General features: G+C 55.1%; 11 protein-coding genes across 11 annotated transcripts; 4 read left to right on the forward strand and 7 right to left on the reverse strand.

Moving 5' to 3' along the window:
• Positions 1-610: 610 nt before the first annotated feature.
• On the reverse strand, positions 611-3,591 carry H310_01658 (hypothetical protein). The gene is made up of 9 exons (XM_008864842.1): positions 3,553-3,591; positions 3,394-3,499; positions 3,280-3,331; positions 3,008-3,226; positions 2,772-2,956; positions 2,550-2,721; positions 2,393-2,499; positions 2,046-2,342; positions 611-1,984 (listed from the first exon to the last, which is right to left on the reverse strand). Exons 2-9 carry the CDS (start codon positions 3,439-3,441, stop codon positions 719-721), a joined length of 2,346 nt encoding a protein of 781 aa, XP_008863064.1. The 5' UTR covers positions 3,442-3,499; positions 3,553-3,591; the 3' UTR covers positions 611-718.
• A 352-nt stretch (positions 3,592-3,943) lies between these two features.
• H310_01659 (hypothetical protein) lies at positions 3,944-4,907 on the forward strand. The gene is made up of 4 exons (XM_008864843.1): positions 3,944-4,254; positions 4,335-4,376; positions 4,439-4,551; positions 4,601-4,907. Exons 1-4 carry the CDS (start codon positions 4,027-4,029, stop codon positions 4,740-4,742), a joined length of 525 nt encoding a protein of 174 aa, XP_008863065.1. The 5' UTR covers positions 3,944-4,026; the 3' UTR covers positions 4,743-4,907.
• Positions 4,731-5,466, reverse strand: H310_01660 (hypothetical protein). The gene is made up of 2 exons (XM_008864844.1): positions 5,081-5,466; positions 4,731-5,028 (listed from the first exon to the last, which is right to left on the reverse strand). Exons 1-2 carry the CDS (start codon positions 5,459-5,461, stop codon positions 4,843-4,845), a joined length of 567 nt encoding a protein of 188 aa, XP_008863066.1. The 5' UTR covers positions 5,462-5,466; the 3' UTR covers positions 4,731-4,842.
• Positions 5,467-5,557: 91 nt separating this feature from the next.
• Positions 5,558-6,767, forward strand: H310_01661 (hypothetical protein). The gene is made up of 3 exons (XM_008864845.1): positions 5,558-6,020; positions 6,095-6,227; positions 6,285-6,767. Exons 1-3 carry the CDS (start codon positions 5,590-5,592, stop codon positions 6,717-6,719), a joined length of 999 nt encoding a protein of 332 aa, XP_008863067.1. The 5' UTR covers positions 5,558-5,589; the 3' UTR covers positions 6,720-6,767.
• A 491-nt stretch (positions 6,768-7,258) lies between these two features.
• On the reverse strand, positions 7,259-8,381 carry H310_01662 (methionine aminopeptidase, type I). Its single transcript, XM_008864846.1, has 3 exons — positions 7,935-8,381; positions 7,495-7,876; positions 7,259-7,428 (listed from the first exon to the last, which is right to left on the reverse strand). The coding sequence occupies exons 1-3, from the start codon at positions 8,342-8,344 to the stop codon at positions 7,312-7,314; spliced, it is 909 nt and encodes a 302-aa protein (XP_008863068.1). The 5' UTR covers positions 8,345-8,381; the 3' UTR covers positions 7,259-7,311.
• Positions 8,382-9,641: 1,260 nt separating this feature from the next.
• H310_01663 (hypothetical protein) lies at positions 9,642-10,874 on the reverse strand. The gene has a single exon (XM_008864847.1). The coding sequence runs from the start codon at positions 10,844-10,846 to the stop codon at positions 9,725-9,727; it is 1,122 nt and encodes a 373-aa protein (XP_008863069.1). The 5' UTR covers positions 10,847-10,874; the 3' UTR covers positions 9,642-9,724.
• A 297-nt stretch (positions 10,875-11,171) lies between these two features.
• H310_01664 (hypothetical protein) lies at positions 11,172-12,010 on the forward strand. The gene has a single exon (XM_008864848.1). The coding sequence runs from the start codon at positions 11,192-11,194 to the stop codon at positions 11,882-11,884; it is 693 nt and encodes a 230-aa protein (XP_008863070.1). The 5' UTR covers positions 11,172-11,191; the 3' UTR covers positions 11,885-12,010.
• On the reverse strand, positions 11,939-13,430 carry H310_01665 (hypothetical protein). The gene is made up of 6 exons (XM_008864849.1): positions 13,297-13,430; positions 13,126-13,242; positions 12,707-13,072; positions 12,554-12,652; positions 12,297-12,501; positions 11,939-12,239 (listed from the first exon to the last, which is right to left on the reverse strand). The coding sequence occupies exons 1-6, from the start codon at positions 13,408-13,410 to the stop codon at positions 12,016-12,018; spliced, it is 1,125 nt and encodes a 374-aa protein (XP_008863071.1). The 5' UTR covers positions 13,411-13,430; the 3' UTR covers positions 11,939-12,015.
• A 1,275-nt stretch (positions 13,431-14,705) lies between these two features.
• H310_01666 (hypothetical protein) lies at positions 14,706-15,943 on the forward strand. Its single transcript, XM_008864850.1, has 6 exons — positions 14,706-15,044; positions 15,100-15,306; positions 15,374-15,544; positions 15,608-15,655; positions 15,719-15,802; positions 15,847-15,943. The coding sequence occupies exons 1-6, from the start codon at positions 14,721-14,723 to the stop codon at positions 15,868-15,870; spliced, it is 858 nt and encodes a 285-aa protein (XP_008863072.1). The 5' UTR covers positions 14,706-14,720; the 3' UTR covers positions 15,871-15,943.
• Positions 15,905-17,230, reverse strand: H310_01667 (hypothetical protein). The gene is made up of 2 exons (XM_008864851.1): positions 16,630-17,230; positions 15,905-16,572 (listed from the first exon to the last, which is right to left on the reverse strand). The coding sequence occupies exons 1-2, from the start codon at positions 17,110-17,112 to the stop codon at positions 16,030-16,032; spliced, it is 1,026 nt and encodes a 341-aa protein (XP_008863073.1). The 5' UTR covers positions 17,113-17,230; the 3' UTR covers positions 15,905-16,029.
• Positions 17,157-27,157, reverse strand: H310_01668 (hypothetical protein). Its single transcript, XM_008864852.1, has 28 exons — positions 27,140-27,157; positions 26,891-27,078; positions 26,792-26,827; positions 26,652-26,742; positions 26,474-26,594; positions 25,840-26,425; positions 25,609-25,779; positions 25,392-25,537; positions 25,066-25,342; positions 24,719-25,002; positions 24,041-24,662; positions 23,652-23,990; positions 23,117-23,601; positions 22,931-23,016; positions 22,290-22,825; positions 22,101-22,211; positions 21,581-22,050; positions 21,478-21,529; positions 21,262-21,397; positions 20,955-21,196; positions 20,643-20,902; positions 20,204-20,594; positions 19,965-20,130; positions 19,554-19,918; positions 19,414-19,496; positions 17,816-19,312; positions 17,717-17,767; positions 17,157-17,669 (listed from the first exon to the last, which is right to left on the reverse strand). Exons 1-28 carry the CDS (start codon positions 27,147-27,149, stop codon positions 17,264-17,266), a joined length of 8,208 nt encoding a protein of 2,735 aa, XP_008863074.1. The 5' UTR covers positions 27,150-27,157; the 3' UTR covers positions 17,157-17,263.
• Positions 27,158-27,832: the final 675 nt, after the last annotated feature.

The following is a 27,832-nucleotide window of genomic DNA, read 5'->3' on the forward strand; positions in this document are numbered from 1 at the left end:
GTACGAGCTCAACTCCTTGGCGATTTCGTTTGAAAGTCGAGTACGTCAGCAATGCTTTACACACTGACACACTCAACGGCAGTACTATGGTGCCATTTTCAATACAAGAGGGGTGCCTCTTGCTCCAACCATCGAGCCAAGCGGGCAAGTGTTGTCTCGTACTGTTTCCTGGTGTTGCTTACCACCCTTAATGCAATTATATCATCTCCAGGCTCCGCTGCGTCCTGACGTTCCGCATGCTTGCGTTTTTGGCCACACATGGCTTGCTTTGCAATTTTTGGGAAGTGCAGGGTTGCCCCAACATACCAGATTCTATCCGGATATTTATTTATGTTTCGTAAATCTCAAATGTTGTATGTTATCGATAATACTATCCACATACGAAATTTGAGATGATTTTGTGTTGATTTGATCAAATTTTGGCCTTTTTTTCCCTCGATGATGTTGACCACTGTAAATTGGAACAGCGCGTCGTTCGCACTCGCTTGCATGGCGCCAGTTAGAAGGACTAACTTGCGCTTAAGGTTGAAGCGGCAGCAGTGGCGAAGCCGTGTTGCACCTGTCGATGAACGAATGGATCAAGATCGCCATGTTGGGCCGTCTGAAGCCTCCTGCTGAAATACTCGATGGCCATGATAGAGGCAGCGCAGGGATATGCGGGATGAGTGGCTGATATCATGTCGAGGTGTTCCTTGATATTACATGCAAATGCCCCACTCTATTTGACCAAACTCCGCATGAGTGCATGTGCGACGCTGGCAAATTCGACCTCCGCTTCAGTCACCGAGTCGGCGATGGCATCAACGAGTTCCTCCAACGTCGACAACAGCAATCGACCGGTAGGCGTGTCGACATACGCAACTTCCGAAGACGTCTTCGACTGAGCGGAAAGAACTAGGTTGAATAGCACTTTGCACACCATCGTGCTCATCGCGAGGTCCTTGAGGCCTGCGTGGCGAAAGAGACCGACGAGCAAGTCACGTGTGTCCACGATCGAAGTGTCGCTGTCAGAGATGGGGATCGAGATAGCGTGCAATCGACCACGAGTGCGTTGATCCAGCGCAGTATTCATGAGAACTCCGCACACGGTGAAGACAACGTCTCGGTTTGCGTGGTCGAGAAGCATGACAAACGTGGGTAGAAGGGTCGAGTCGGTGGCGAGCATTGTACCAAGAACGTCGGGGAATCGGCTGAGGTTCCCAAACGCGCGCGTGGCTTCCACAACTGCTTCGTCATTTGGATCGACCAGAATGCTGGCCAAATCGCGCGATAACCTAAGGCGGTGCACTGTGATGACGTTCGTGGCCGCTGCTTCCGTCGCGTAGAAGGACAAGTTGGTGAGACAGCTGACCACGTTCAGCATCAGCTCTTCATGTCTCTCTGCCTTCGCATGGTCGAGGATATCAATTAGGACTTCGATACCAGGTAGCGAGCCCAGTGTCGGCCCCACGGACGCGTGGATCGCGGCATTCGCCAGAAGCCGCACCAACTTGACAAGAACGTCCTCCGCAGTCGCATTGGAAGCATTATCCGGATGCTTGTCCGTATACCGGATGTGATATTCCTTCAACAGGCGCAAAAGGTGCGGGACCGCGCCGTTCGTGTAGATGGCTTTGCGGTTGCGATCGTTGGTGGCAGTGAGATTGCCGAGGATGAATGCAAGGCGGATGACAAGCGCCGCGTCGTGGTGCCGGGAGGAAGTGACACCGTCGAGCAGATGCAGCAAGTGGCGCAGGTTGTCGCCGTCCTTGTTGGCTTGAGTTCGCCCAGCTTCGTGCAAGGTGAGCTTGCTCAGCACGCGACAAGCATTCAGTACGAGCTCGCCGTGCGATGAGTAGGTCGGTAGCAAGTCACAGAGCGCTTGGATCACTTGGGCATGCCAAAACTGCTTGAGGCATTGCTTGTGTTCGGCCAGGTTGCGCAGGATTGCAGTGACTTGGACAAGAACTTGTGCCGCCGCGTTCACGTCCTTGTCAAACGTTACCTATGCACGAGAATAGCTTGGGAACTAGCACGATCACCGCCAATAGGTATCAACGCCGCACCTCGAGTGCTTTGGCGAAAATGCCAATTGCGCCGTTCGTGGCGAGCAAAGTGACCATTCTGGAGGACCCCGACACGTTCTTCAGGGCGCCAGCAACGTAAATGAGGACTTGGGTGGGCACCCCGTGCGAGATCTTGGTTGAAAATACCCCCAGCAGCGTCTCGACGACTGCTACGTGGCAAAACCGGTCGTCATTGACCGGATCTTTGCTCAACATGAATAGCCGCTTGCATGCACCGACGAGGAGGCGTCCGTGTTGGTTGTCGTGGGTCCCAGGCGACAAATGACACGCCCATAGCTGTGCAATCCACGTTCATCCTGACGTCATGTCCTTTCATCTAGTTGTACCTGCATGGCCGCATGGACGAGTCCAATTATGTGATCTTCTGCCGTTTTTTCAACAAGGCTTAAGAGCTGCGTCAGGCACGCGGCGTAGGTCGTAGCAACAGCGGCGGCTGCAATGAACGCGTCAATAGCACGGCATTATCGATTCAGGTAGTCTTACAAGATGATGTCGACGCGCGTGAGCCGCCATCGTCATGGCGAAGTAGGTGGACATCGTGGAAGAGTTGGTTGGTCCACTTCTTGACGGCGCCAAAGGAGGTGGCGGCAGCATGGCCATTCTCGACGTCACGCAAAGCCAACTGAAGTTGAAGTAGCGTCATGTGCAGGGACTCCTACAAAATTGGACATGTTACACCATGGCCATGACGGGGAGTCGACGCACTGGTGTGGCGTAGCAAGAGGGATCGACTTCGTCTTCTTGGTCCTTGAACTCGTCGAAGCGCGATTTAGCATCGTGGTCGTCGTCGTCAGGCGCCACTTGAGACCGCGCCGAGTCGCACAACGGGGACGTCGGGCCAGCTGCCAACACGCTGGACGGGCGTGATGCCGCATCCGCACCTTGGTTGTCTTCACGCCCAGATGCACTCGATTGGTTTGGACCATGGCATGACAGCTCACCTGAATCGTTTCCGCCTCCTTCATTGTCACCATCGTCGTTGGTGCGATGGTCACTCCCACGGCGTCGACATGAGGAACGCCGACCTGTGACTGTGTGTGTTGTCACCGACGACGCCACCTGAGGGCTCTGAGGCTTGGTGTACTCCGCTCCATCCTGCGAGTACGTCGAGCTGGGTCGAGAACCGGGGCGGTAGTCGTCGCCATGAAAGAGTGGCCGATCTACATCTCACCAAATGAGCGTTAGCAAGGGATGCCGACATATGGTCTCGTACTCCCTGTCTTTGGTGTGAACGGCCGAGATGGATGCTTCAGGGACGCCCGCGCCTGACCATATAGGATGTCAAACCCTCCGGTGATCTTCCACGTCAGCGAAGCACGAGACTCACCTGCGCGAGGACGTGAGAGATGCCACCTCGCGCGACGCAGTCCTCCATGGCAATGCCTGTATCCGTTGTACCCTCTCTCTGCTAAATATGGCAGTGCCAAATTGACCTCGTGAAACCGTTAGTGCAGCACACCCTCCTAGACGCGGTGCTCGGTCGTACCCTACACGCGCCGTCGTCGTCGCCGCCGTCCTGTCGGCGAAGTTATCCAACTGAAAATGCTTGCCCGACAACTTTCTCACCTCTACACATTAAACAATCGTTGTGTCGGCAGCGACGCCACATGGGGCAGACCAACCTTTTTGACTCGCAAAAAGTTATGCCCACTTCCGGGGCGCATTCGCTTCCGTCGACACGTGTGCGTCCATCCCTGTGTGGATCTACATGCTTGTCTCGTTGCCACGCGTGCAAGTAGTGTGCTGCGCGACCGCCGCGCCGGTTCGTGCGGAGGCATTCCGGATAACACAGCCAATCCTGTCGCGGGAAGTTCAAATTTATCCGGTGGCCTCCCAATATGAATTTTGCCCGGGAATCGAAGATGCCGAGGAATGTCATTTGCCGAGTCCGTTACCGTGGAATTCAAATAGAGGCCATTTCCGAACGTGGCCGCCTGGGAAAAGATCGCTCGAGAGACGCATGAAGAGCAAGCCCCGCGCAATAATACAACCTGTTCGCAGGAAGACAGCAGCAGAGACGAGAGAGATGGTGCCCGTGACGGGCTTGGACTCGGACACACTGCACTTGGCGCATCAGCTGCTCACGTTCAGTCGACCGCCGACTCCAGTTCAAAATTCGGCGAAAACGACCAACGCTTCCAACAACAACGTTACGTCCCAACTCCAGTTGCTGACGCCGCCGCACAAGGTACAACCGAGCTGTTGGTTGGTGGTGTCGTCGAAGAGTCGTCGTCGAATAATGTGCTGAACCAACATGCGTTCATGTAGATCGTGTCCCCGCTCAAGTATAAACGCCTCAGCATGTCCCCGGTATACCGCGAGCTCCCTCCTTTGCGTTACTATCAAACTGATGTCACGTCATTCGTTCTTAGGTCCCGTTTCCGAACTCGGCCTTGTCGGCCGTGCTCATAAACTCGTGCGACAACATTGCACCAGAAGAACTCCTCCGACAACATCGTCTTCGATTCAAAGCAGTCCGAAAGCGGTAACTAACTCGACAAGCCCACAAGAATACGATCTTGACCTGGTAGTAGGTGGCAAAAATGGCACCGCGAACGACACAAGCGCTTGTCCCGCTTCGACTTCAAGCAACCCCCGTCGCTCCCACCCACCCCTTCCAGTATGCATCGAATCATCATGGAGGCCGAAGAAGAAGGCACGTGCAGGACAGCTTGAGAACGAGAGTTCCTTCGTTCACATTTAGATCACGTTGCCGTACTACCCCGTGTGCCCTGATTGCGATAAGGGAATAAGCCTGTTGCACCCGTCGTGTCCATCAGACTGCTTTATCAATTTCAGTCGATGAAATGGAAGGTGTCGTGTACGCCGCGGCGATCTCGTCGGGTCTGTGCGCCATGATCTCGTCCAGTCGCTTCATACACGTTGACGTGCTTGGAATGAACGTGACAGGTTCCCATGCGATAGTGTTCACAGCGGACGTATCACCCGAACTACTTGCTTTCTACACAACGCACGATGACCACGTGACAGCATGGACATTTTCCAAAGCACACCTTGCGTCCGAGGGCCAACGTCCGCTTGAGCATTGCTGAAATCTGCGTGGGGTTCAAAATGGGCTCGGCATGTTTCTGCACAGCCTCCATGCGTTCCTGGATCTGTTTCGTTGAAGCAGCCATGGCGTCTACTATCCGCTCCATGTGGTCGATCGCGCGAAATTGCCGCTGCAACAACTCGCTGCGGTGGAGAAGCAACGCGATGGACTCGCGGGTTTCGTCATCCATTTCCAAGTCTACATGCGCATCCACCAACGCCGACGCCTCGTCGATCTTGTACATGGCAAGTGCGATGCGCTCCTCCAGCGCCTGGGTCACGTGGTTCCGCTCAAACACTTGTCCTGCGTAGTCGGTGCATGCTGCCTTCAAGTTTTCCTTCATCGAGCAAAATCGGAAATGGTGCGAACCTTTTCAACCAATAAGATTTGATTATTCTATGGAGTTCAGGTATTTCAACCAATCGTACGTTTGTATTATGAAGTGTCGTCTGGCCGCTAATCGATCGCAACATGGAGAAGGAATCGCACGTGATGTACTTCCTCCGGAACCTGCGGCAGCTGCCCGAGCCATACGCACGACAGGATCATCATCGCGTTGTCCTATTGTTTTTCTGCGTTCAAGGACTCGCTCTACTCGGTGAGCTGGATCGCGTGGACAAGAAGGCCATCATCGACTTCGTGTACGCACTGCAAGTGCACCCCGACAGCCGGGACAAGTCTATCAATGCAGCCGATTGCGGTTTCCGTGGATCAACGTGGCTTGGAAACGCTTTCTTCAAGGGACCGAAGGAATACGAGAGCACGACGTACGACGCAGCCCACATCGCCAGCACCTACGCTGCACTCGCGATTTTAAAAACGCTCGGCGACAACTTGGCCCGCGTCAATAAGGCTGCTATCGTGCAGTCGCTCAAGTCGCTCCAGAATCCAGTCACAGGAGGGTTAGCCATCCTACCTCTCCGTTGCCGCACCTAGTCGCCGTGAATCTTGTCGACATGTTTTGTTTGTGTGATAGGTTCATGGCGAGCTCTCTTGGAACCGAAGAAGATATGCGATTTGTCTACTGCGCGTGTGCGATCTCGCACATGTTGGGAGATTGGAGTGGTGTCGATCGCGATGGGGTTGTCCGATTTGTCAGTGCATGTGCGGTAAGCCGTTCTGTGTGTGATTCCACAACGACCCACGATGCACTCATCCACGGACAGACCTACGAAGGAGGGTTGGGGAGTTATCCAGGCCTCGAAGCGCAAGGCGGCGTGACTTACTGCGGGATCGCATCCCTCGTGCTCAGTGGCCGCCTTGTCCAAGCCACGTTCGACTTGACGCAGTTGCAACATTGGCTGCTCATGCGGCAACAGCATGGCTTTCAAGGCCGGACGAACAAGGACCCCGACACGTGTTATGCATTTTGGAACGGCGCGAGTCTACATCTGCTGGGGCACCACGGCCTCGTGGACATTCCATCGTGCGAGCGCTTCATTTTGTCCTGTCAACACAAACATGGCGGCGTCGCCAAGTTCCCCGCCGTCTACCCCGACGTCCTCCATTCGTACTATGGCCTCGCGTGGCTCAGTATCGCTGGGGCCGCCCCAAGTTTGAAGCCCCTCGACGTCAAACTGCAATTGCCAGTGCAAAGCTAACCGATACCAATGAAAGGACCTCTCCATTGTGTTGACGGAGACCACTCGACGTTGCGCGACCGAATGTCTACCAATACCTGAAACACTTGAAACCTTAGCGAAGCCACGGATGACCATGGCTAGCCCTCTTGCACTCACCCACAGTCACTACAAACTAGCAGCACGTACTCTTCTCGCCTCATGCATGGAAACTTTGATGGTCATCACTTTGATATTCGCGACTCGTACGCTCGATCCACGTCTGTCATGCCAAAAGTTCGAACCTGGATGTGCCCAAGCCGAACTTTTGTCGGCATGCATGCGCACACGACCCCTGCACCGTCCTGGCTATAGCCCCATGTCATTGAATCGTGCGCTCCCTGCCCAGCGACGGAAGCACTAATGCTGTGAGTGATCAACGCTTTTTGTCGACACCTGACCCCACGTGCTTGCATGCCGCCAGAGCAATGGCGCACACGAAATTGGTCGATATGTCGACTTTTCACACTCACAGAGACACAAATAGCTGCACGGCGTCCTCCAAGCATCGACGGCAACCATGCCACGTTAAAGTCGCCATTGCGATCTCTTATCGTAGATTATTTGGCATGCATTATAAGGTCAAGATGTCGAAGCCGCCGTCGTCGGTCACGAGAATCGTGTGCTCAAACTGGGCCGATCTCTTGCCGTCCGCGGTTGCGACGGTCCACTCGTCGTCCCAGTATACGATCTATACACAGCATCCCACCGGTGAGTTTCGCTATCTCTTGCATGCGTGAGCGCGCGCCGCCCGTACCTCGTTCTGGCCTTCGCACAATGCAGGCTCGATCGTAAACGCCATGCCAGGCAGCATCTCACCGCGTTCCGCGTTGGGGAAGTGGAGAATCAGCGGCAGCGCGTGAAACGTCCGACCAATGCCATGGCCACAAAATTCGTGGATGATGCCGTGCGACGTAGACGTGGCAACTTCATGGACCTTGGCCCCGATCGCGTGGAATGGAACGCCAGCCTTGCAAACTGAAATCGATTCGTCGAGGGCACGCTTGGTTGCGGCGATCAACGCTTGGCCAGCAGCATCAACCGACCCCACTTGATACGTGTACGATGTATCGCCGTGGAATCCGTTCAAGAAAACAGATACGTCAATGTTGACGAGGTCGCCGTCTTCGAGAGGTCGGCTGCATGCTCGCAATGAGAGTCACTCAATGCAGAGAGGAGATGCATGTCGCCTTTTACCTGTCTGGAATACCATGGACAACAATCTCGTTCACGGAAGTGCAAATCGACTTGGGAAAGCCGCCGTAGAGAAGCGGCGACGGGTACGCCCCGCGTCGGCAGATTTCTTCGTGGACCACGCGGTCGATGTCGTCCGTGGTGCGACCAACCTCTACAAGCGAGCCAGCAAACTGCACAATGTCTCGTGCTAGCGCACAAGCTTCTCGTAGCCGCAGTTGATCGTCATTGTCGAGGATGGGAATAAAAGGTGGGAACGGCGGCATTTCTGCACTCGTTGTGTACGGCGGTCGAGGAATGTGCGCCGGGACGACGAGATGGGGTGATACAACGCCCTTCTGAACTAGACGTTTTGTGCTAAAGAGCCTTTGGGACCCACGGCATGCGGCCATCGCCAGTGCTGTGCCGAGCATGACGCGATTGCCCGTGCACTTTGTGGATGGATGGACTGAATTTGAATCCTTCGATTTCATTGGCTATTTCATCGTGAAAGGCGGGATTACCCAATCATTGTCGAGTACCGCTTTAGGTGGACATTTTGACGCTTTGACGCATTCCACTGACCGCTTCAGGCCTGCGAAGTGCGCAGCATGTCTAGCCGTCATCGTCTAGAGCGCAAGCATGCACTACATCGGAGGTCATGGAAGGGACTGCATTTCACATCTTGGAGGCAGTGAGCTTCAATGAAGGCACGGGATCAGCCGCATGATGGGTTTGCAAACATAGCCACCACCACAGCAAAACGCGAGCTCGCCACTTCGGACAAACTCCTTTCCGTAAGCTCGCTGGTCACTACGAGATCGATCTGTTTGATGGCACGGTGTCCTTGGCAAGAGTGTGTACAACGAGTGGTTTGTGTGTGTATGAATCCAATGGTCCTCAACAATTCAATGCAAGACGTCGTCACCACTTTCGTCGTCACTATAGCTGCTGCCAGAAGATTGAGCCACGTCGTCATCGCTCTCGAATGCATCGGTCTGTCGTCGACTGCGGTGGTCGGATCTTCTTGTCGGCCGCTGCTTACACAGGCGGTAGAAAAACATTGACAGTGCTGACAAAACAAGCGCGATCGACACCAACGCATCATAGGTGCTGCGGGTGGTAGGAGTCTTGTTCATGCTTTCTTCAGTTGGAGGTGGGTCGTCGAGGGATACGATCGGAGGAGAATCTTTGAGGCTTAAGCTCAGAAGAGGGTCGTCGATAGATGCGGTCGGTTGAGAGGTTTGGGGTAAAGCACCAAAGAAATCATGCTTCATCGCTATGCACGCTTGCATGTGCCTTGCATGCGACTCATGGAGGTGAATCTCGAACCCCTCTACGATACGCGCAGCCTCCGCGCGTTGCGATGCCACCGAGTGTTGCACAAATTTGTCGCGGCGACGGCGAGCGATAGCAAGCCGCTTGTCGTTCACGACTGCTTTGTTATACATATCTTGGATGTCCTTCATTCGATGATACATTGTCGAAAGACGCGTATTGCGGTCACGTTCGTTTGCTCGATCGTCGGCATCAGATGCTGACTGGCCATGCAAAACCGCAGCCACAAGCGCCGACACGCCGATGCCAACAAGAGCCATCGCTTGTGACCGCTCACTCCACACTGTCGTCGCTTCACCATCCTCCAATTCATCGGCACTTCTCATGTTGCACACCCCCGTGAAGGCTTGTCTTGACTTCGAAATCCAATTCACATGTCAGTTCAAGAATTCCGGAACTTCGATTTATCCGGAGCGCATGTCAAATGTTCCACCACAAAGTCAGGTGAGATATTCGCTCATCGTCGCTCAAGTTAATTATTCGACCTGGAAAATCGCCGAGTGCTTGGGTTGGTCGCGGGACTGTCCTTGGTACTCCATTTGATAATCAAACTTGACGTTCATGAGGCGCTGATTGTCGGAGCGACGGACGACTTCGACGTGGCCCTTGACGACGTCGCCTTCGCACACTTGGATCGGCGACAGTGGGAACGCTTGCTGGCCCCAATGTGTTGTTTGAACGTAAGGCGACGTGGACAGCTTGACCTTGGACACGGCCGGGTTCTCTTCCGACCCGTGAAAGTCGACGTCGAACCAGCCACCGAACGCGCCGAATCGAGTTGTGTTGGTGAACGTGACGCTGAAATCCGACTTGACTGACGCAACATCTTCCAACGTACATTTGTTCAGGTCGAGGAACTTGATGGTGGCTTCGTCCCCAATCACGTCTTCCGCGCTCAATTCGACGAACTGCGACGTCTTGAGCGAGTACTGCTCCTGTTCTTCTCGGAACGCGTTGCCGAGACACGACATGTCGACACCCCACATGTCCTTGGTTTCTTGAACAAACACCGTCCACTCGTCCATGGCGTTCGAGAACTCATTGAAGCGCTTCAACGCCGCTTGTTCCATGCCAAGAGGTGCAATGTACATGGTGGCGTGCGACGGATACAGCGCACCACCGGGCTTTAACCACCGGTCACGGGCGAGCAACACCGAGTCGAACATGGATTCACGCATCAAGAAGTATCCCATCCATTCCGAAATGATGATGTCGACTTGTTCAGGGAGGGTGACGTCTTCGATCTTGGATTGGATCACGGTCACGATGTGGTCTTGCTTGTTGGCAGCGACGACGCGACGGGCCTGCACGGCCATGTCGGTCGCCTCGACAGCGTACACACGTCGGGCACCAGCTTGGGCGGCCCAGATCGCCAAAATACCACTACCCGTGCCCACATCGAGCACGACCTTGTCTTTGAAGCACGACGCGTTGTCGAAAATCGCGTCGCGGTAGCATTGCATGCGCAACGTGTCGGACAGCATTTGCTTTTGGTGGTAGATGAACCCGTAGGTGCAAAAGTAGTTGGCGAAGTCGGAGCTTTCTTCCCATGCTTTCTTCGCCGAGGGGGTAATGTCGGACGGAGGCGCGATGCTCATGTTCGTGATATCTGAAGTGAAAATGCAGTGGATGTCAAAGAGTACTCCTCCCTTCCACCAATAAAACGAGTCCCTTGAGCCGGATATATCCGGACACCCCACCACCCACTTATTTGTCGTCTTGTGCGTGTAAACTGTCACCCTGTTTGAACAACTTCTTCAAAACTGGAGAAAATTTGGCTATAAATTTGTGAATTGTAGCTCGTAAACCAGTTATTAGTAGTGCTGCTTACTGATTACGCAGGGCCATAAAGAAGTAACTCGGGGAAAGCAAAAAAATGTGGAAAATACCCAAAATCATAAAAATATCTGCAATACTGTTATTCTGGAGCCCTATATTCTGCCATGTCGAAGGCAGAACGGAAGCGAGCCCGCGACGATGAGACCTCCGAGCATCGGTGGAAGAAGTCTTCCACCGATGCAAAGAAGAAAAAACACAAAGCGTACATGAAAGACTTTAAAGTGTGGTCCAAAACTTCGTCGACCACTGCCGCCGAGTGGCTGACTGAGGACGAAGCTATCTTGCGGGAGAAACATCAGTTCCTCCGTAACGACGATGTGGATGCTGTTGACGGTGAAAAAGACTGGAAAGTGCGCATGGCCGTACGATACTACCAGAAGCTCTCGAAGGAGTATGCGTTGGCAGATTTCAGCCGCTACAAGGAGGGAAAGGTCGGGCTACGGTGGCGGACGGAGCGTGAAGTTGTCGATGGCAAAGGACAATTCGTGTGTGGAAACAAAAAGTGCGACGCAAGTCATGGACTCGAAAGCTACGAAGTCCTTTTTGCGTATGTCGAACACAAGGAGAAGAAGCAGTGCCTCGTGAAACTTCGCGTGTGCCGTGCATGCGCCCTGAAGCTCTTCCATCGCAAAATCCTCGAAATTCAAGCACAGCATAGCCATGACAAAGGTGCCGCTGATGAAAACGTCCAAAAATTGCTTCAAGGCAAACAAGTCGATGACGACGACAGCGATGATGATGGCTATATCGAGCAGCGTGATGACAAGGCATTTGAGGCAGTCGATGGAACCAGCTAACTTATCAAGGAGACTCCCATTCACTCTTGAGTCTCCCCCGCTCCATGCCACGCGCTATGTTGCACAGGTGTTTGGTACACGTGAACGCACTCATGACAGCATTGTCGTTGCTGTCCTGAATTTGTGGGCACTTAACCTCGCTGATTGCTCAGCGACGACATCATGGTGAGGTTGTTTTTCCTTGCCGACCCAAGAAATTTTTTCTGGATCGCTTGCATTTCTTCGACTTGTTGTCGCAGGAGAAAATTTTCCTTTTTCAGATCGACGTGGGTGGCAAACCCACTCTTCGACGCGTTGGCTTTATGAAGGTCGGCGCGGAGTTGGGCGACTTCGTCTCGCAGGGCTTGGTTTTCTCCTGTAATCATGAAGGGCGTCAAGTCCATGGGAAGCTCAAGCACTCGCCGAAACGTACTCGCGAGGGACTGGTGCAAGCTGTCCCTGCTGTGGTTGTTGTTCAGCAAGTTACTTGCGCGGGAGTCATCTGCGATCGTGCGTTGCTGAGCCTTGGCTAGTGTCTCGGCCTGGTGTGCTGCCATGCGCAGCTCGACTTGTAGAGCCTCCTCGCTCAGTTGAGTTTTCTGTCGCAATTCCGCGAGTTCTTTTTGCATCATGTCAATCTAGCAATGCAAACAATTCACGAGTGGTTCGACGTGACGAAGCCGCGCGAACCTGACGGTCGCGAGTCTCTAGCTTTTGATAAACGAGAGTGTGTTCAGCTTCAAAGACGAGCGTTTGGGCCTTGAGCGATTCCACTTGGCTAGCATATGCCTACGATCACTCCGTCAGCTCGACTGCAAACAGATCAACGAGATATTGTCGTACCCACTCGTTCTTCTTCATCTTTTCAATCATGTCTGCGAGCCGGACGCACTCAACTTCGGCGACCCGCTTTGCTTCCATGGATCGGGAAGCATTGTCGTCAGCGCGCTGCTTGGCTTCGGCCAGCACGATTGCCCCTGCCTGCGCTGCCTGGAGCTCCTGCACCTGGTTTTGCAGCGTGTGGATGACCTGGGTAAGGTGGCGTTTCTCCGTCTCGTGCTCGGCCTCTTTGTCTGCTAGTTGTTGGCGTATACGTTGAGCGACTTCGACGTTGGATGTCATGTTGAATTTTTTGTCGAGCATGTGCTGCTCGATGAGAAGTTCCGCGGCACGCAGCGACTCGGCCGCTGCGTCGGCTTGCTGTTGCAGCTACTGTCCCATGTCAATGCATGCGTCCCATCGCCGAAGTCACGAGGACGTACGGCAACGGAATGCCGCACTTTCAGCCTTTCAATCTCGACCTCGGCCTCCTTGAGACGGTCTGCGAGACTCACGCCTTGGCCCAAACTCAGCTGAAACGACGACGACGACAACGAGCACTACTGACACCACACCACCATGATGTTTCCACAGACACATGGTGTCAACGGGACCTTGGCTAGACCTGCCAGCTTGTCTTTCATCTCGGCATTTTCATCTAGGGTCTTCTGCAGCAACTCGAGGGTTCGAACGTGCTTGGAGCGAAGCTTCTCCGTCGTGCGATCCATTGCTACGTTGAAAGGCCACCGTCGAAAGCGTTTCAGAGAGGTTGCACGTTACGTCGGTCGTATTGTTAGCTGTCGTGGGCGTGCTCACAGGCAGGAAGCTTGGTGTGATGCCAATCTTGGAGGAATAAGTCGAATGAACGATTCGCCGAGGGATGGGGCTGTCAACGGAGCACGTGACTCCAAGTGGGTGCAGGTCGTGCGTCCTGATGAGTGACTTTGCAAAAGCATCCAAGCTTGGCCCCATTAACCTGCTACAATCGTTGGACATTCGGCCGCATGTGCATCCATGCGGTAGCGGGCTTCGTTCCAGGCACAACGAGCGCCTTCCTCCTGCATGTGCTCGTGCAGAGATTTTACTGCATTTCGGACTCATTTCTGTGCAATTTTCCAAATGCCAATTGACTTTGTGAAGTTGGCATCTCCACATTTTGGCGCAAACAATCGCTCTCGTCAAGAGACCAGGACAATAGTTTGAAGACGGGGGTTGTTTGGATGACGTCAAGGGCATTGCGCTTTACGGATGCGATCAAGTGCTCCGATAGATCCAATAGATTACATCAGGGAGTGCCATGGTACATGTATGCTATTCGGTCAATCCCTCGGGTAGTGGCTCGCAGCATCGACACAACTCTACGAAACACTTTCGTTCTGTCCACTGGTGATACTGGCATGCCAGCCTCGACCGCCGGCGTGTTTGGCAGCCCTCGTCAACCATACCCTCTGCAACCCAGATACCATTCCAGTGCAGCTCATCCTTCACCACACGATAACGTGTGGTTTTCAACACATTGACCTTTGGTCGAGCTGTCACAGTTTCCTATAACGTTAACAACACCCCACAGAGAAATTATACTAGGATGAGTGACATGGACCCTGGTGGAGGCATCATGACGCATATCTTGCTAACTATAACTCCTCGACTTTTGCTTGCTCAGAGGCGTTTTCTGGTGGTGGTTGATGCGATCGCATTTCTGCTGCGTGCTCAGTGGATCACGCAGCACTTCCACGTGCATCGGGCTTTACCGTCACTTCGCAAAAGTGACCAAACAGCCCTATGCTGCACCTCCTCCCTTCACTCGTCTCCAGGAAATACTAACGTAGTAATTGACAGGAGGAAATAAAAGTCGCATGATATTACAGATTTATCCATTGTCAGAGTTGTACTAACTTTTTTAGTTGTCCGTGGATGGTACTAGTACCTACTACTCCCCATTTTCAATAGTATTCAAAATAACGAGAACTAGTAGCCATGGAAATCCCTGGAAACGATTGGTGTGGTCATGCCAGCAGGTGAACCGCCTCATTTTACCATGACCAAGTCGAAGAACCAAAAGAAGCAACGGGACTCGTCGGTGCGTGGGTTTAGCGCCAACAAAGCGGCCAAGAAGGTGGCCAAGAAGAAGCTTCAAAAGAGCAAGGCCGCGGCCGCTGCTGCACCTGCAGTGACCAAGCAGTCTGTACACAGCCTGAAGGCCGGTAAGGGCAAGAGCGCGTCTGGTCTGTCCGCGATGCAGGAACAAATGAAGAAGCGATTGGAAGGCGGCAAGTTCCGCATGCTCAACGAACAACTGTACACAACGACGGGTGAAGAAGCCTTCGAGTCGTTCCAAGCCGAACCCGACTTGTTCGACACGGTATGCTTTCACCACTATCGTCGGCCTCTGCTTGACTCGCCATGTTGTACATTAGTACCACGAAGGGTTCCGAGAAATGGCCGAGAAGTGGCCAGCAAACCCCTTGGACACGTTCATCGAGTACGTCAAGCTGCACCCGAAGGCAGTAGTGGCGGACTTTGGCTGCGGCGATGCGCGCCTGGCCGCCAGTGTCACCAACACCGTGCACTCGTTTGACTTAGTGTCGCGCAACCCCAGCGTCGTCGCTTGCAACATTGCCCATGTACGCTACTTCTTGTTAGCTTCATTCCCGCTCAACTTGACTCTGAACATTGCCAATGCCGCGTTAGGTCCCGCTGCCAGATGAATCGATCGACATTGCGGTGTACTGCTTGGCGCTGATGGGGTCTACTTTGGTTGAGTACTTGCTGGAAGGTCGCCGAGTCCTCAAGGTGCACGGTGTCGTCAAAATTGCCGAAGTGAAGAGCCGCTTCGAGACGGATTCGTTGGGCGGCATCAAGGTCCACCCTTACAAAGCTCTATCATGGCCTCAAATACGAGTGGGTATTGACTGCATCGAGTAGGGCTTTGTGAGCGCCATGCAAAACCTCGGTTTCGACTTGAAACACAAGGTAACATCCCACACCCGCATGCCATTGCACCGCCTGCTCCAACGCTTTTTCCCCTTTCGTTAGGACGAGAACAACAAGATGTTTGTCACGTTCGAGTTTGTCAAGGCCAAGCGCGTCCCCAAAGATGGCGTCCAGATTGAAATGAAGGTGCGTCGCCGTCCCACGTCGGCACACTTGTCATTGTCTTGTAGGCGTGCGAGTACAAGCGCCGATGAACTAGCTGGACGTGATTTGTGTTCGTTGTGATTCGCTATATATAAAATGCTTTTTCTCCAATTAAATTATGTGATTTTGAATCACAGCGTTTCATTGGTTGAAATCAACACACACGATGGCATTCGACACTTTCGATCTTGCACAGGCACAATTGACGCTTACGGCCGCCGAGACGAGTTCGGGGCATTCTGTCGAGCAATCTCACCACTGCGAGTCCAGTCGGCTAGCAATGCTTCCAGCGCGTCTTTCCCGCGCGTTGAAGGCTGCCAGAAATCCAACGACTCCACATTCAACGAGCTGGCGATGGGTTGCCGAAACTCTAGGGCCAGTGAGAGCCCATCGTCGAATGGAGCACTGGCAGGCGCCTTGTCCATCGCGGTGGACCGCCCCTTTCCAAACATGGCCACTCCAAGTTGTTTGCTCTTGACTGCATATGCAGCCCTTTTTGCCACCAGGACATGCTTCTCTTGAATGAGTGCCGCATCTTGTGGTGCCAGTGCCAGAGCGCGATCTAAGTCGGCCTGGGCCAACTCGAACTTATCTTGCATGCGGTAGCCCATTGCGCGAATGTATAGCGCTTTCACACTGTCCTCGTCCAACTTCAGAGCCAGCGATGCATGCAGGACTGCTTGGTCGACGTGTTTCGTCTTGATGCGACAGAGCGCGAAATTGAGTAACGTGCGCTTCTTCAAATCGTCCATCTAACGGAACAGATCAAAATGGAGCAAAGGTCCTCACTGACAACGCCCATGACATACTTCGTCTTGTTCAGCATCCGTATCGGCAAAGATGTACTCAAAGTAGACGAGCGCGTGATGAAAGTGGTATGCTGCGCGCTGGTACTGTCCATGCGCAAAGAATCGATTCCCGAGTCGACGGAATGTGTCGCACTTATCCAACTTGACGCGTGTCGACATGTCCATGAGCTTTTGCTCCGCGGAATGATCGTGGTTGCATGATGTACGCGCGTTCGCCCGTTCGGACTTTTCCCTCGCCGCATGTTCTTTCGCAGCGAGCTCGTCAGGATCTTCCCACGCACTCCACCTCTCATATTCGCGAGTCCAGTCGTACCCCCGCTCCCGTTCCAGCTTGGCTTGGACAGCTTCGTACCGCTCGCGCGCCTGTTTGGAATGCTCGACCTGAGCCAAATACTCTTCCGCCGATATCTTCTTCCCTTCCTCTTGATACTTGGCCACGTTTGCCAGCATCTCTGCGATCTCGGGGGTCATTCCACACGCCATCTTACCGCGTCCGTTCGCTTCGTCTTGTAATTCCTTCACTCATCAGAAAATATATATAGATTTTGAAATATTTCAAGAATACTAGTACTCTAGTTGGATCAAAATATTTTCCACATACTGAGTACAATGTGGTGACGGGAATTCTGCCGCGTCAAGCAGGAAGGCGGTGGTTGCATGCGGCCGCGTACGCATGCCATTGATAGAAAACCTTCCGCTGGATGCACTCGCCGAAGTGAGTGTCGGACAACTTCTTGTCCACGACTTGGGCTCGCTTACGGCGCCGCCACTCCCCCCATGCCGTCCACGCCACCGACAAGTCGGCCCTGTGATGGCGCTTCAAGAACATGCGCAACGTTGCCCGTCGTCTTGCCACATCACTCCACGCTCGCCATACCGTGCGCAGCGCGTTTGCTTGTTTCTTCACGCACCACCGACTCAAGTGATTGCTCAGCCTGGCGCGCCTCCGTTTCGCATGTGCGCAGTAGACCCGCCACTGCCGCCATCTCGTCCGCAGGTGCCATTCGTATCCACGCCGAGTCGCTGTCTCAGCCATCGCCCTACCCGCGCCATCAATCCGCGTTTACTCCTATGCGGACTGACGTACTCTGCATATCGCTTTTGCGCTTCAGTCGCTGCTCGCCACGTCAGGAGTACCCTAATGGATGGTCGTGAGGAAAGCTATGTGCAAGTCCTTTCTCCGCACCGTTGTTGTGCTTTCAGTGTGCCGTACACCGTAGCCTGCGCTCCGATCTGGCGCGCCTTTGCCTTGGCGTGCCATGTTCGAAACACTTGGTCCATGTGGCGTCGCCGCCGCAGTCGATCGATACTCCTCAAGCACCCGGCTGCCTTGGCCAGGTGCTGCCACGATGTCCAGCAGCGCTGCGTCGTCGTCTTGGCGAAAAATCGATCGGCAAAGTTGAGCATGACTACGCTTCGCCACCGTCGCCATATCTGGCGCAGACGGTACGCCCTGGCGGCTCGACGATGGACGTTCTGTCGCCGCAAGCTCGTCCAATGCACCACAGCCACACGTTTGTTCCACCTCGCCATATGCTTCTTCGCGACCACGAGATGTTGGCGACGTGTGATTCGTGTGTCTCGATGGCGCGCCCACAGCCGCACGATGCGGCAAAGTCGATGAGACCAGACACGATTTTGGAGGGCGCATAATCGTCGACCGAACCGAAGGAACGCTAGCCATTGATACATTCGTTGCCCGAGGAGGCGTAGTCGTGCATACTCGAAGGCATGCCGCGTTTGCCTGACCATCTGAACAAAGACCAACCAGCCATGCCACACGGCATGGCATGTCCGCAGTTGACGAGCTCTTGCGACGGCATAAAGCCGTGTGGCTTGCAGAGCTTTCGAGTGCCAGAGCTGCCATCGCCTCTTCAAAACGTGGTGGCGATTCAACGCAGTCGCTTGAACCGCCATGGCTCGGTAGAAACCGTGGTCGCGCACCCAATGGGTCCACACGCCAACGGCATCGGCCAGCAACCGCGCACAGCGACGTTGGTACGCGTGGTGAAAACGTTTCTGGGCAACTTTACGTGCCAGCCATCCATTGAACACTCGACGACACATTCGCGTGGCCCACGCGGATCGCCATTGCGCCTTGTGTATTGACCGAACGGCGACGTATCGCACCCATTCGTGCCAGTGCGTGTGGGCCATTCGTTTGGTTCGCACGCGGTCCATCCTGGCGATCCACTGGTCGCGCCGATGAGCCTGTAACAACTGTCGCTGTGCCGCTTTCACGAGAGCCACGTGGGAATGCCACGTCAAAAGTACCACCCGCATGTGACGCTTCATCGTGGCTGCTCGTGTTCTAAACACAATCAACGTAGCTCGATGACGAGCTGCCAGCACTGCTCGCCATTGTGCCAGAATGACGTGCGTCGTGCGCAAGCGGTGATGGTGGGATGCGACAAACACTTGCCGCCACCATGCCCAGTGTTGTCGACGCACGGTTTGGTGCACATGCATCCGGCGCTCCATCCACACTGCGGCGGCGATGCCTCGCTGAGTGTAACGACGCCACGCAGCCCAGACATGAATGGCCAGTTTGGTGTACCAGCGCGAGATGAGATGCGCGTTAGTCGCCATCAGCCAAGCTTGGCGCTTCCACGCTTGAAACACGCGGCTGCGGGAGAGCATTCCCATGCGACTCAATGCAGTGTCCACAATAACTCTTTGCTTCCTGCAACCAAATAACCATCAGCATGGCAACCACGACATGCCACCGAAGAAAAATTGTCGTCAACATCACAAGGCCATTCGTGGACAGGACGAGCGACGTACTTGACTTGGCGGGTGTACAAGAACCAACGCTTGAAGCACTGGGCAGATTGGTGGCGCAAAGCCGCCCCCATGAAATGGATAACCTGTCATGTTGTCTATGGCGTGAGAAGCCATGGCACGAACGGGCTGAGCGTCCTGACCTTGACTGCAACATGATGGTGCATCCATTGTCGCCAATGCGCGAGAAGAAGGTGTCGCGCCGCCATCGCATGGGCACACTTACGCCACCTTGCTCTTGCCAGCCTCTTCGTCCACACCGCCCACACGTATCGGCACGAATTCGTCTGGAATAACGACGCGGCGAGTTTACACCGTTTCCGCGCCATCGACTTTGCCTGGCTGTGGGATTGCCACGTCATAAACAGGCGCTGGACAACGTGCCCCATGATTAAATGGCCGACGCGGGTGCACTTGGCCCGCAGCACCTTTTGCTCCAAGACGTGGCGAATCCAGCGCTGGAAGCATCGGAGCACGACAGCTTGCGCTCGGAATTGCCATGCCAGATCTGCGGCAGGGCATTATTGTCACGAATGTAACACCTTTGGACGTACCATGTTGCAGCGAGTGGTGGGTCTGGTTGGAGACGAAGGCGATCCAGTCCGCGATCGCACGCTTCTGCCATCGCTGCTGCGTTCGTACAATGCCAGCAGCCACACGTTGCTTGCGGCGTTGACCCATTCGGAAATGCGCCACCCACGCTGACGCCACCTCCTCAAACTACACGCAGTTGCAGCCCATGAGGCCTTCAAACGCGAGAACAGGGAGCTGCATCGCGCCGTATGGAACCTACCTCACGTGCACTAATACGCCCTGACAATATGGCGACGTGTTCGCGACAGCGGTGCTGGCGGGTCGTGAAATCTTTCCATCTCAAAAACAATTTTGCTTCCGTTCGACCAGTCAAGAACAGCAACGCACGCGACTGATGCGCCGCCAGAGCTGTTTGCTCGCAGTGAAAGCAGCGCCACCGATGTATAGCCCGTCGTTGCGCCATTTGCTCGGCAAATTCTGTCATCTGCACCTTGCGCTTCTGCATCGCGACCACGTGTTGCCAATCACGCCAAACACGGCGGTACTGCGCCTTGCGACCGGCAACGTGGGCACGAAAAATCGCCCGCCACTCTCGCCACGCCTTCATCACCACCCATGGACCTTCTTGCGGTAGCCGGATTGCTCGCACGCTAGCAATCATACCGAAGGTCATGACACGGCAATTTGTCAAATTGTACCGCGTGCGACGTCGCGCGAACGCCTGCCACTGTCGAAATGTTGAGGCTTCTACATTAGCCCAGAAGGCACGCAGTAGTGCCATGCTCTTGGTCAACCGCTTCTGTCGCCCATGATGGTAGCCGACCCATGCTGCGAACGCCACTTTCACCGTGGACTGGCGCACTTGTTGCAGCGCCGTCAGCACAAGTCGACGGCGCTTAAGGTAGCCATTCCACGTACGAAAGACACGCCGAATGGTTCCCGTGGTCCACCTGTTTATCTACCGCCCTCTGCCTTACAAAGACGCATGATGATGGCGTTTTGAGTCGTACGATGTGGTGGGTCTTGGTGTGAATCGTTTGGGTGGCCACCGTCCACCGCCGCCATCTTTGGATGTGGCAATGGGTGGCAAACGCATCCGCGACACGCATTTCGCTTTGGCGCCGTGCCCAGAGATACCAGAAACACACCAACTTCCACAACCATCGATCTTGCTTTACTTGCGCGTGAGAGCGAGCAATATCCCGCGCCACACGATGGGCCACACGGACCTCGCGATGTTGTACAAGCGCATCTGGCAGGTCACAGCCGTTAGCGACAGCATAGCTTTCGGCAAGACTCATGGAACAAAGCACGTACGAACTCCGCGCTCAAGTTGGTAGCGACGGCGCGAGGATTGCCATCGGTGGCGAATGATCTGCTGAGATCGCGCGGTCGTGCGCCACCAGTGAAATTGCACGTGGAGTACCGACCACCTTCGTCTACGCTCCAAAGCCTAGAGAGGAGTGGTTGAGTCAGTGAAAACTCCATGATTGCAGCAACTGGCATCGTGCCGCTCGTCACAATACGGATTACCTGGATGGCATGGCGGCGGCGCTGCCGCTCGCAAGTCCAGTTTCGCCATGCTCTAATGAACACCGAGTTTGGTCGAACTATGCTCGGAAGAGGGCTGACGTACCGGAGGCACGGAAGCTGGATGAGGACTTCTAGCCGAAGCACCGTGGCTTGAAGGGCACTTCGGGCATCCGCGAGAGTTCTTGTCACGAGGTGCCAGGATTGCATGGCTCTTTTCAACACGACTTGGCACCGAAAGGCACGGACTAAGTCGAGGAGGTGCCGCCGGACTTGTCGCCCCGTCACATGTGCCATCCATGCAGCCCATCCGTTCGCCCGGACGCGGCGCACGACCGACGCGTGAATTGTTTGCTCCGACTGTCGATAGTGTTCCCACGTGCGTTTGCGATGCACCCACGTGGTCAGCGCACGTTGGCGAGTGGACTGGACCCAATGCTGCGTGGCAATCTGCTTTCGTTCGACCTGGACAATGCGACGTTGGATGAACTGCATCCATTGGCGCAGTGCATGAGCGCGTTGGGACCGTTCAAAGTGATGGATGGCTGCACGACGTTGCTGCTGCTGCCGCACCACCTACACATAGCCGTTGCTTACTGTCCGTCGCAAGAGCGGCTTGGACGCACCTCTCGCCACTTGGCAAACCGAAGGCTCATTTGACGAGCGAGCCAGTGGTGCAGGGCTTGAATCGAGTTGGATCGGTCCGTGCGGCGAACAACAGCCATGTATCGCCATCGCTTCAGAGCACAATTAGTCATTGTCATTTGAGTTGTGACCACGAAGGGCGATTCAGCGCGCAGTGCGGTGAGCCGTACCTCAAATCCTCGCAATGCGACGACGCATTTCCATCGGTTGATGACCGCCATGCATACCAGCCTCGGCGCTTCTCCAGCCTGCGCTAGAAGCTCGATCATCGCGTTGACGGCAGCTTGCGATCGTGCGCGATGGCATTGTCGAATGAACAGTGCCCGCCACAGCTTCCACATTCCCCATGTCGTGTGGTGCGCTGTCTTTCGGTGCAGTTCCCACGCCAAGGCTCGCAAAGGTTCCATGACTTGCTTCCACTTGCACAGCGCCTGGCACCGTTGGGTCCGGCCCCAAAGCACCGCAACGTGACGGAGCAATGGCCTCGTTGATTGCCACTCCCGCCACCGATGCCAAAAAAGGGCGACATGGCGCTTCGACTGCACCCAGTGCATGTGTTCCAAAGCGTGGAGGCGGCGCTCGCTAGTGCTTTTAACGTAGCGACGCCAGTGGGCGAATACACTCGACATCGACCGTCCTTCGAGCAACGCCACAGCTGCGTGGAACCGGTGGCGAAGGAAGACTAGTTGACGCCACTCGTGCAGCACTACAACCGCATCCCAATTTGAGATTGCTTGGCCCAGCCACATTTGGATTGAAGACGACGGCTACACTATTGCTCAATCTACTCGCACAAGTACAACGACAGTACCTCGTTCCCGCGTTTGGTTGTGTCGGTGCTGTCGAAACCAGCGCAGCTGGGGTGCTAACTTGGCATGCCGATGCCACCTATTGAACCTGCAGCACACCAAGTGAGTGTCGAAAGCAGCGGCTGAACAGCACGCAGCAACGTCGAACGTGAAAGGGCCACAGAGGGCTAACCGATCGATGGCCTTACCGTGTGGAGAGTAAGGTGGCACTGGACGTCGCCATGAACTCGTGCAACTTGGCGACCAGCGCTTTCTTCGATCGCACAAAATGTCGCCACGTAGTTGTGCAGTGCTGAAGCTGCGTGAGCCTTCGCGTCCCAAGCAAGTCTTGCAGGTTGCGCTTGAGTGCGAGCTGCGCTCGCCGAAGCTCTTTCCATGACTGAATGGCGCGGCGGTACAGTGACGTTCGAAACACCGTCGCGGCAACGGCGGTCTGGTCGGCGCGGCGGAGGCGGTGGCTCGTATACATTCGCCACCGAGTCATGAAACCCGCGAGTTCGAGCTGGTGCCACCGTTGGACGATCGATCGCATCGAATGCTTCTGTCGACGGACACGAGCAACTTGAGTTTTCCAAGTCGTGAAGACAAAATGGACTGCTGTAGTTTGGAACCATCGCTTGGCTTGACGCAGTTTGTCTGTCCAAAATCGATTGGATCTGGCGCATTCGATCCACTGATAATGACAACGTCAACGGAGCGGTCAAGATGGACAGAGCTACATACGTGATGCAGTGCGGCGCGCTGTCGACGGCGCTGCATGTGCGCGGCGTGGGCAGCGTGTACGCGCCGACTGCTCGATTGAGTTCGTGTGTGCTCCTGCCATTGCTGAAACACCCTCGTGGTCAACGTGGAAAAGAACTGGCAGCCGCGCACGGACGTCCACTGGTGGAGTTTGCGGCGGAACACTGCGGTTGTGTGCAGCGTCGTTACAGCCATGCGCATTTGGCGCCGCGCTAATACGGCCACGCACCGTTCGACTTTGCTGCGCAGAGCAGAGGTAGTGCGACTTCGATGGACCCAAATCTTCCAGACCAAGCACAACGTGCGGCGAGACCAAGCCACCTGGAACCGCACGGTGTCAAATCAATTGTCTCAATCTCTCACAAATTTACCTCGGCGATGTCGAGTTGCTGGCGCCCGTGACACGACATTTGGGTATACTTGCACCACCGCCGCCATATTCGTTCGTACGTGTGGCGCTTGCTGCACCCTAGCGCCTGCGGCAACGTGTGTCGCACCCATCGCAGCATTGACGTGGACAGTCTCCACGACCGCACTGCACTTCGAAGACGTCGATGCCAGAAGAGTGCATCGATGTCCTTTTTCCCGTGTTCGTGGTGTAGCCATGCCCGCCACCGCTGGAACGTTCGCCCGACATGTTGCTGGCCCAGGGTTTGCAAGACCAGCCGACTCTTTGCACGAAAGAGTTGCTGCGCGTGAACCACGCGCCGCCAGCCCGTAAACCTTGCGCTTAGGCAGTGGTGATGGCTCCAAGCAAGCGCCAATTGCAACTTGGTCAGGAGCGTTTTCCTCGCGTCGACATGGGTCCGCCAACACTGCCAGATCAAATGAACGAGCCGTCCATCGCGGCATACAGTGCGTTGGTTCAACACCCGCTTCATCGTTCGACGGACTTTGGTCACGGAGCTCCACCGGCCAAATACACGCCGCATCGTGGCCTGGGCTGAAGCTTGGCGACCGATCGACACCGCTGTCCGCAGCATCTGGCGCTTTCTACGGCCACGATTCCCATGTTCAGATGTGAGGTATGCACATGTCTGGAGACCTACCTCGCTGCGCGACCCCATTTAACAAAGACTACATTCAGACAACGGTGACGGCGCTTGACGCGGTGCAATTCAACAATTTTGTGGGCCCGGTGCTGAGATGCCCACACGACCCACCACGTGCGCATGGTTTTATGGGTGTGGAGAGCCAAGCCTTGAGCGAATCTACTTTGTCGCACATGGCGGCGATGCTGAGTGAGCGTACGCCACGCACTCCACATTGCTTCTAGTCGACGATTGGTAAAGGCACCAAAGCGAAGTCGTATCAGATCCTGGCGGCAATGGTACTTCGCAAAGATCGATTCAGGTGCAGCGATGAAAAGGATAAACATGGAAGGATGTAGATGTACCTGGTGCCAGACTGTAAAGACCTGGGCGACGTGAAGGGACCTCCAACGAGCCCAGTGGGCTTCGAGGACCTCCCGACGATGGTGCTGTCGAGCGAGCAAATCGAGCCAAACTTGAAATGCCACGGTCCGGGTGCGGCGTTGTTCCTGGGTGCAGAGCAATCTCACGACAACAGCAACGAGTTTGCGTTGCTTCCACTCTCGCCAGAATCGCGCTCGGCGGTGAAAGTGGACCATCGCAGTCGCCGCCTTCGCCTCCTCTATGGACAAGTGGGTGCACCTACAATTACGGCGATTTCAAATCCACGAAACAGCGCAACATGGTGTACAGGCGCCACGTGCTCAAGTAGTGGACATGAAGCGCCGCGTCAAATAACTGTGGGAGCGTCGACTGCAGCGCATGCAACCGTCGGCGCTGAATCACATACGCCGCCCAGTGCCGCCAGATCCAGCAAACGCGGCTGCGGTCAGCATGCTATCATCCATCATTGTCATGATTTTCATCGTGCCTGTACAACAAAATGCTTCGAAGCGACCGATGCGTACCTGAACGGCTGTGGTAGTGACCAAATTCTGATCTCGGCGAAGAGTGTACCACGAATGCCACTGAACGAGACCGCGCGCCATGCAGTGCCGTACTGCTACGGCATCGCACCGCGCAGCCAACGCCCGTCCTTGGCGTTGGATCCTGCAGACGAGTCGCCACTGCCGCCATGCCTACAGATTCGAACCCCACCGCCATGAACCCGAATCCAACCTGCACGAGTGAGGACGCACCGCAAGGGCTACTTGACGATCGTGCAGGGCCACCGTGCGCTCGAGCCGAGCGTATTGGTTCTGACGTCGATGCACAAATTGAATCCACCGTCGCCACAACCGACGGAGAGAAGCCTGTTGGTGCCGTCGACGGTGGTGCGTGAGTTCCATCGCGAGAAGCCACCGGCGCCACCCCTGTCGCGTCACGCTGTGGACTTGGCGGGCTTGAATCTGTCGGAGCTTGGGGCCGTAATGGGCTGCCCACATGTGCCACGCGAGAAAGCACCGGTGGCGGCGGCGCAACATGGCTTGCAGCCGCTTCCGCTGTACGTCCACGTTTCGTTGCGTGCACCGCGCCACGTGATGCATCCACCCACGCCATACTCTCGTCACTGTCCATAGCCGCAGCAATCGGTCCGATGCAAGCTGGACAGCTCGGTTGCGAGCATGAAATGACTGGCTGAGGCACTGTCCTGACAGAGATGTTGTCGACGCTGGCCACGAGAATTGGAGCCAGCGAACGAGGGCCTTGAATTGCATCGGAGCTAACCCGCGTTGTCCGCGTTGATGCTGGTGATTCTGCGGCACATGCGATGCATGCAATTGTCTGAGGCAAAGATGCGGTGTGAGTTGTTGATGTAGATGGCAAACATACTGGCGGCGTGAGTTCCGGAGGTGCTTGGTGATACGAGCCCACCTTTGAAATGCATTTGCCATCACCCGAAATACGAGAACATCATGGCTGGAAGGGTCGACAGGTACAGCTCGCTGTGTAGCTAGGCAAGGGACAACTCGTGAGCGACACTGAACTACGAGGTACGATGAACGAAAACCGGATTGCTTCTCTTCGACGACGCGTCGGTCGTGGTGAGCCATCATGTTTTGGAAACGGTCGGTCACTGAGGAAGTCGTCGAGAGAGAAGGCTGGAGTGGAGCGCACCATCAGTTGTGGATGTTGGAATCTGCCACGTACATGCTTCGTTTCGGGAACGGACTGAAGTCGTGAAACCTATGGTTGGAACGACATGTTGCGATGAGGATGCTTCCTTCAGCTTCCAAGGCAAAGACCGACATGACGCGCAAGCTTTTTCCACCAATTCGGCTCTGGGTCCATCGAGAGAGTAAGCAAGAGCTGCTGCACGCGTCCGGACGCTGGAGGGTGCAGGGGATGCTCGGCGGCTTCCAGCACTTGCAGAAACGTCAAGTCGGAATGGCCATGCGTCTTTTCTGCCCGTCGGAGGATGTGTCCAACGCGATCTACTGCTGCACTCGTAAGTTTTTCCACCCCAACGTGGCGGCCGAGTCGCCGCGGCCTACGTACCATGTTCCATCGACGCCGCTGGACAATTTATTCGAAAAGCGCCCAAAGCGCCGTTTCAAGATTTCGAATCCACCAATCACAATGCACGACAAAAGCTATTACTTTCACGCTTTATTGCGACTGCAACCATGCGAGCTTGGCCTCCCGCGTCCGCCGGAGGTCGTCGACGCTACAAGAAGAGGAGTGTATGGGTCATGAAATGGAACGCATGCATCGCGACGAGGTAGGTACCTATAGGAGCTATAATCTTTTGACACGGGAAACGGCTGCCGTGGACGTGACGACGGCAACCGAGCGGTCACCGGTCGAGGCGGCGACGATGGACCGCGATACAGTGACCATGACATTGGCGACGGTTCCATAGACTTGGATTCGTTGATCTCGGGCAATCTTCGCCATGGCTTGTACACTTCGTGAGCAGGTGACGTCTTGTGGACTGGCAAGTAGGGCGGCACGATGTTGCGATAGTGATCCGAGTCATTCCAGTCGTCCATCTAATCGTCGGTTGATGCAATTTCGGCACAATAAAGTTGAAGGAGTTTACTTGGTTATTGCCCTTGTGGTGTATTCGTGCCTGCTGCTGCAGAGGGCTTTGCCCTCGCAGTCGTCGTGTTGTTCGCGGCGGCTCCATATCGTCGTCGTCCTGCTCTTTCATGAGAATCTCGTCAAAACCATATACGTCGAACTCCACCG

This window comes from Aphanomyces invadans (assembly GCF_000520115.1).
Source record: "Aphanomyces invadans strain NJM9701 unplaced genomic scaffold supercont1.2, whole genome shotgun sequence".
Lineage (NCBI taxonomy): Eukaryota > Oomycota > Saprolegniomycetes > Saprolegniales > Verrucalvaceae > Aphanomyces > Aphanomyces invadans.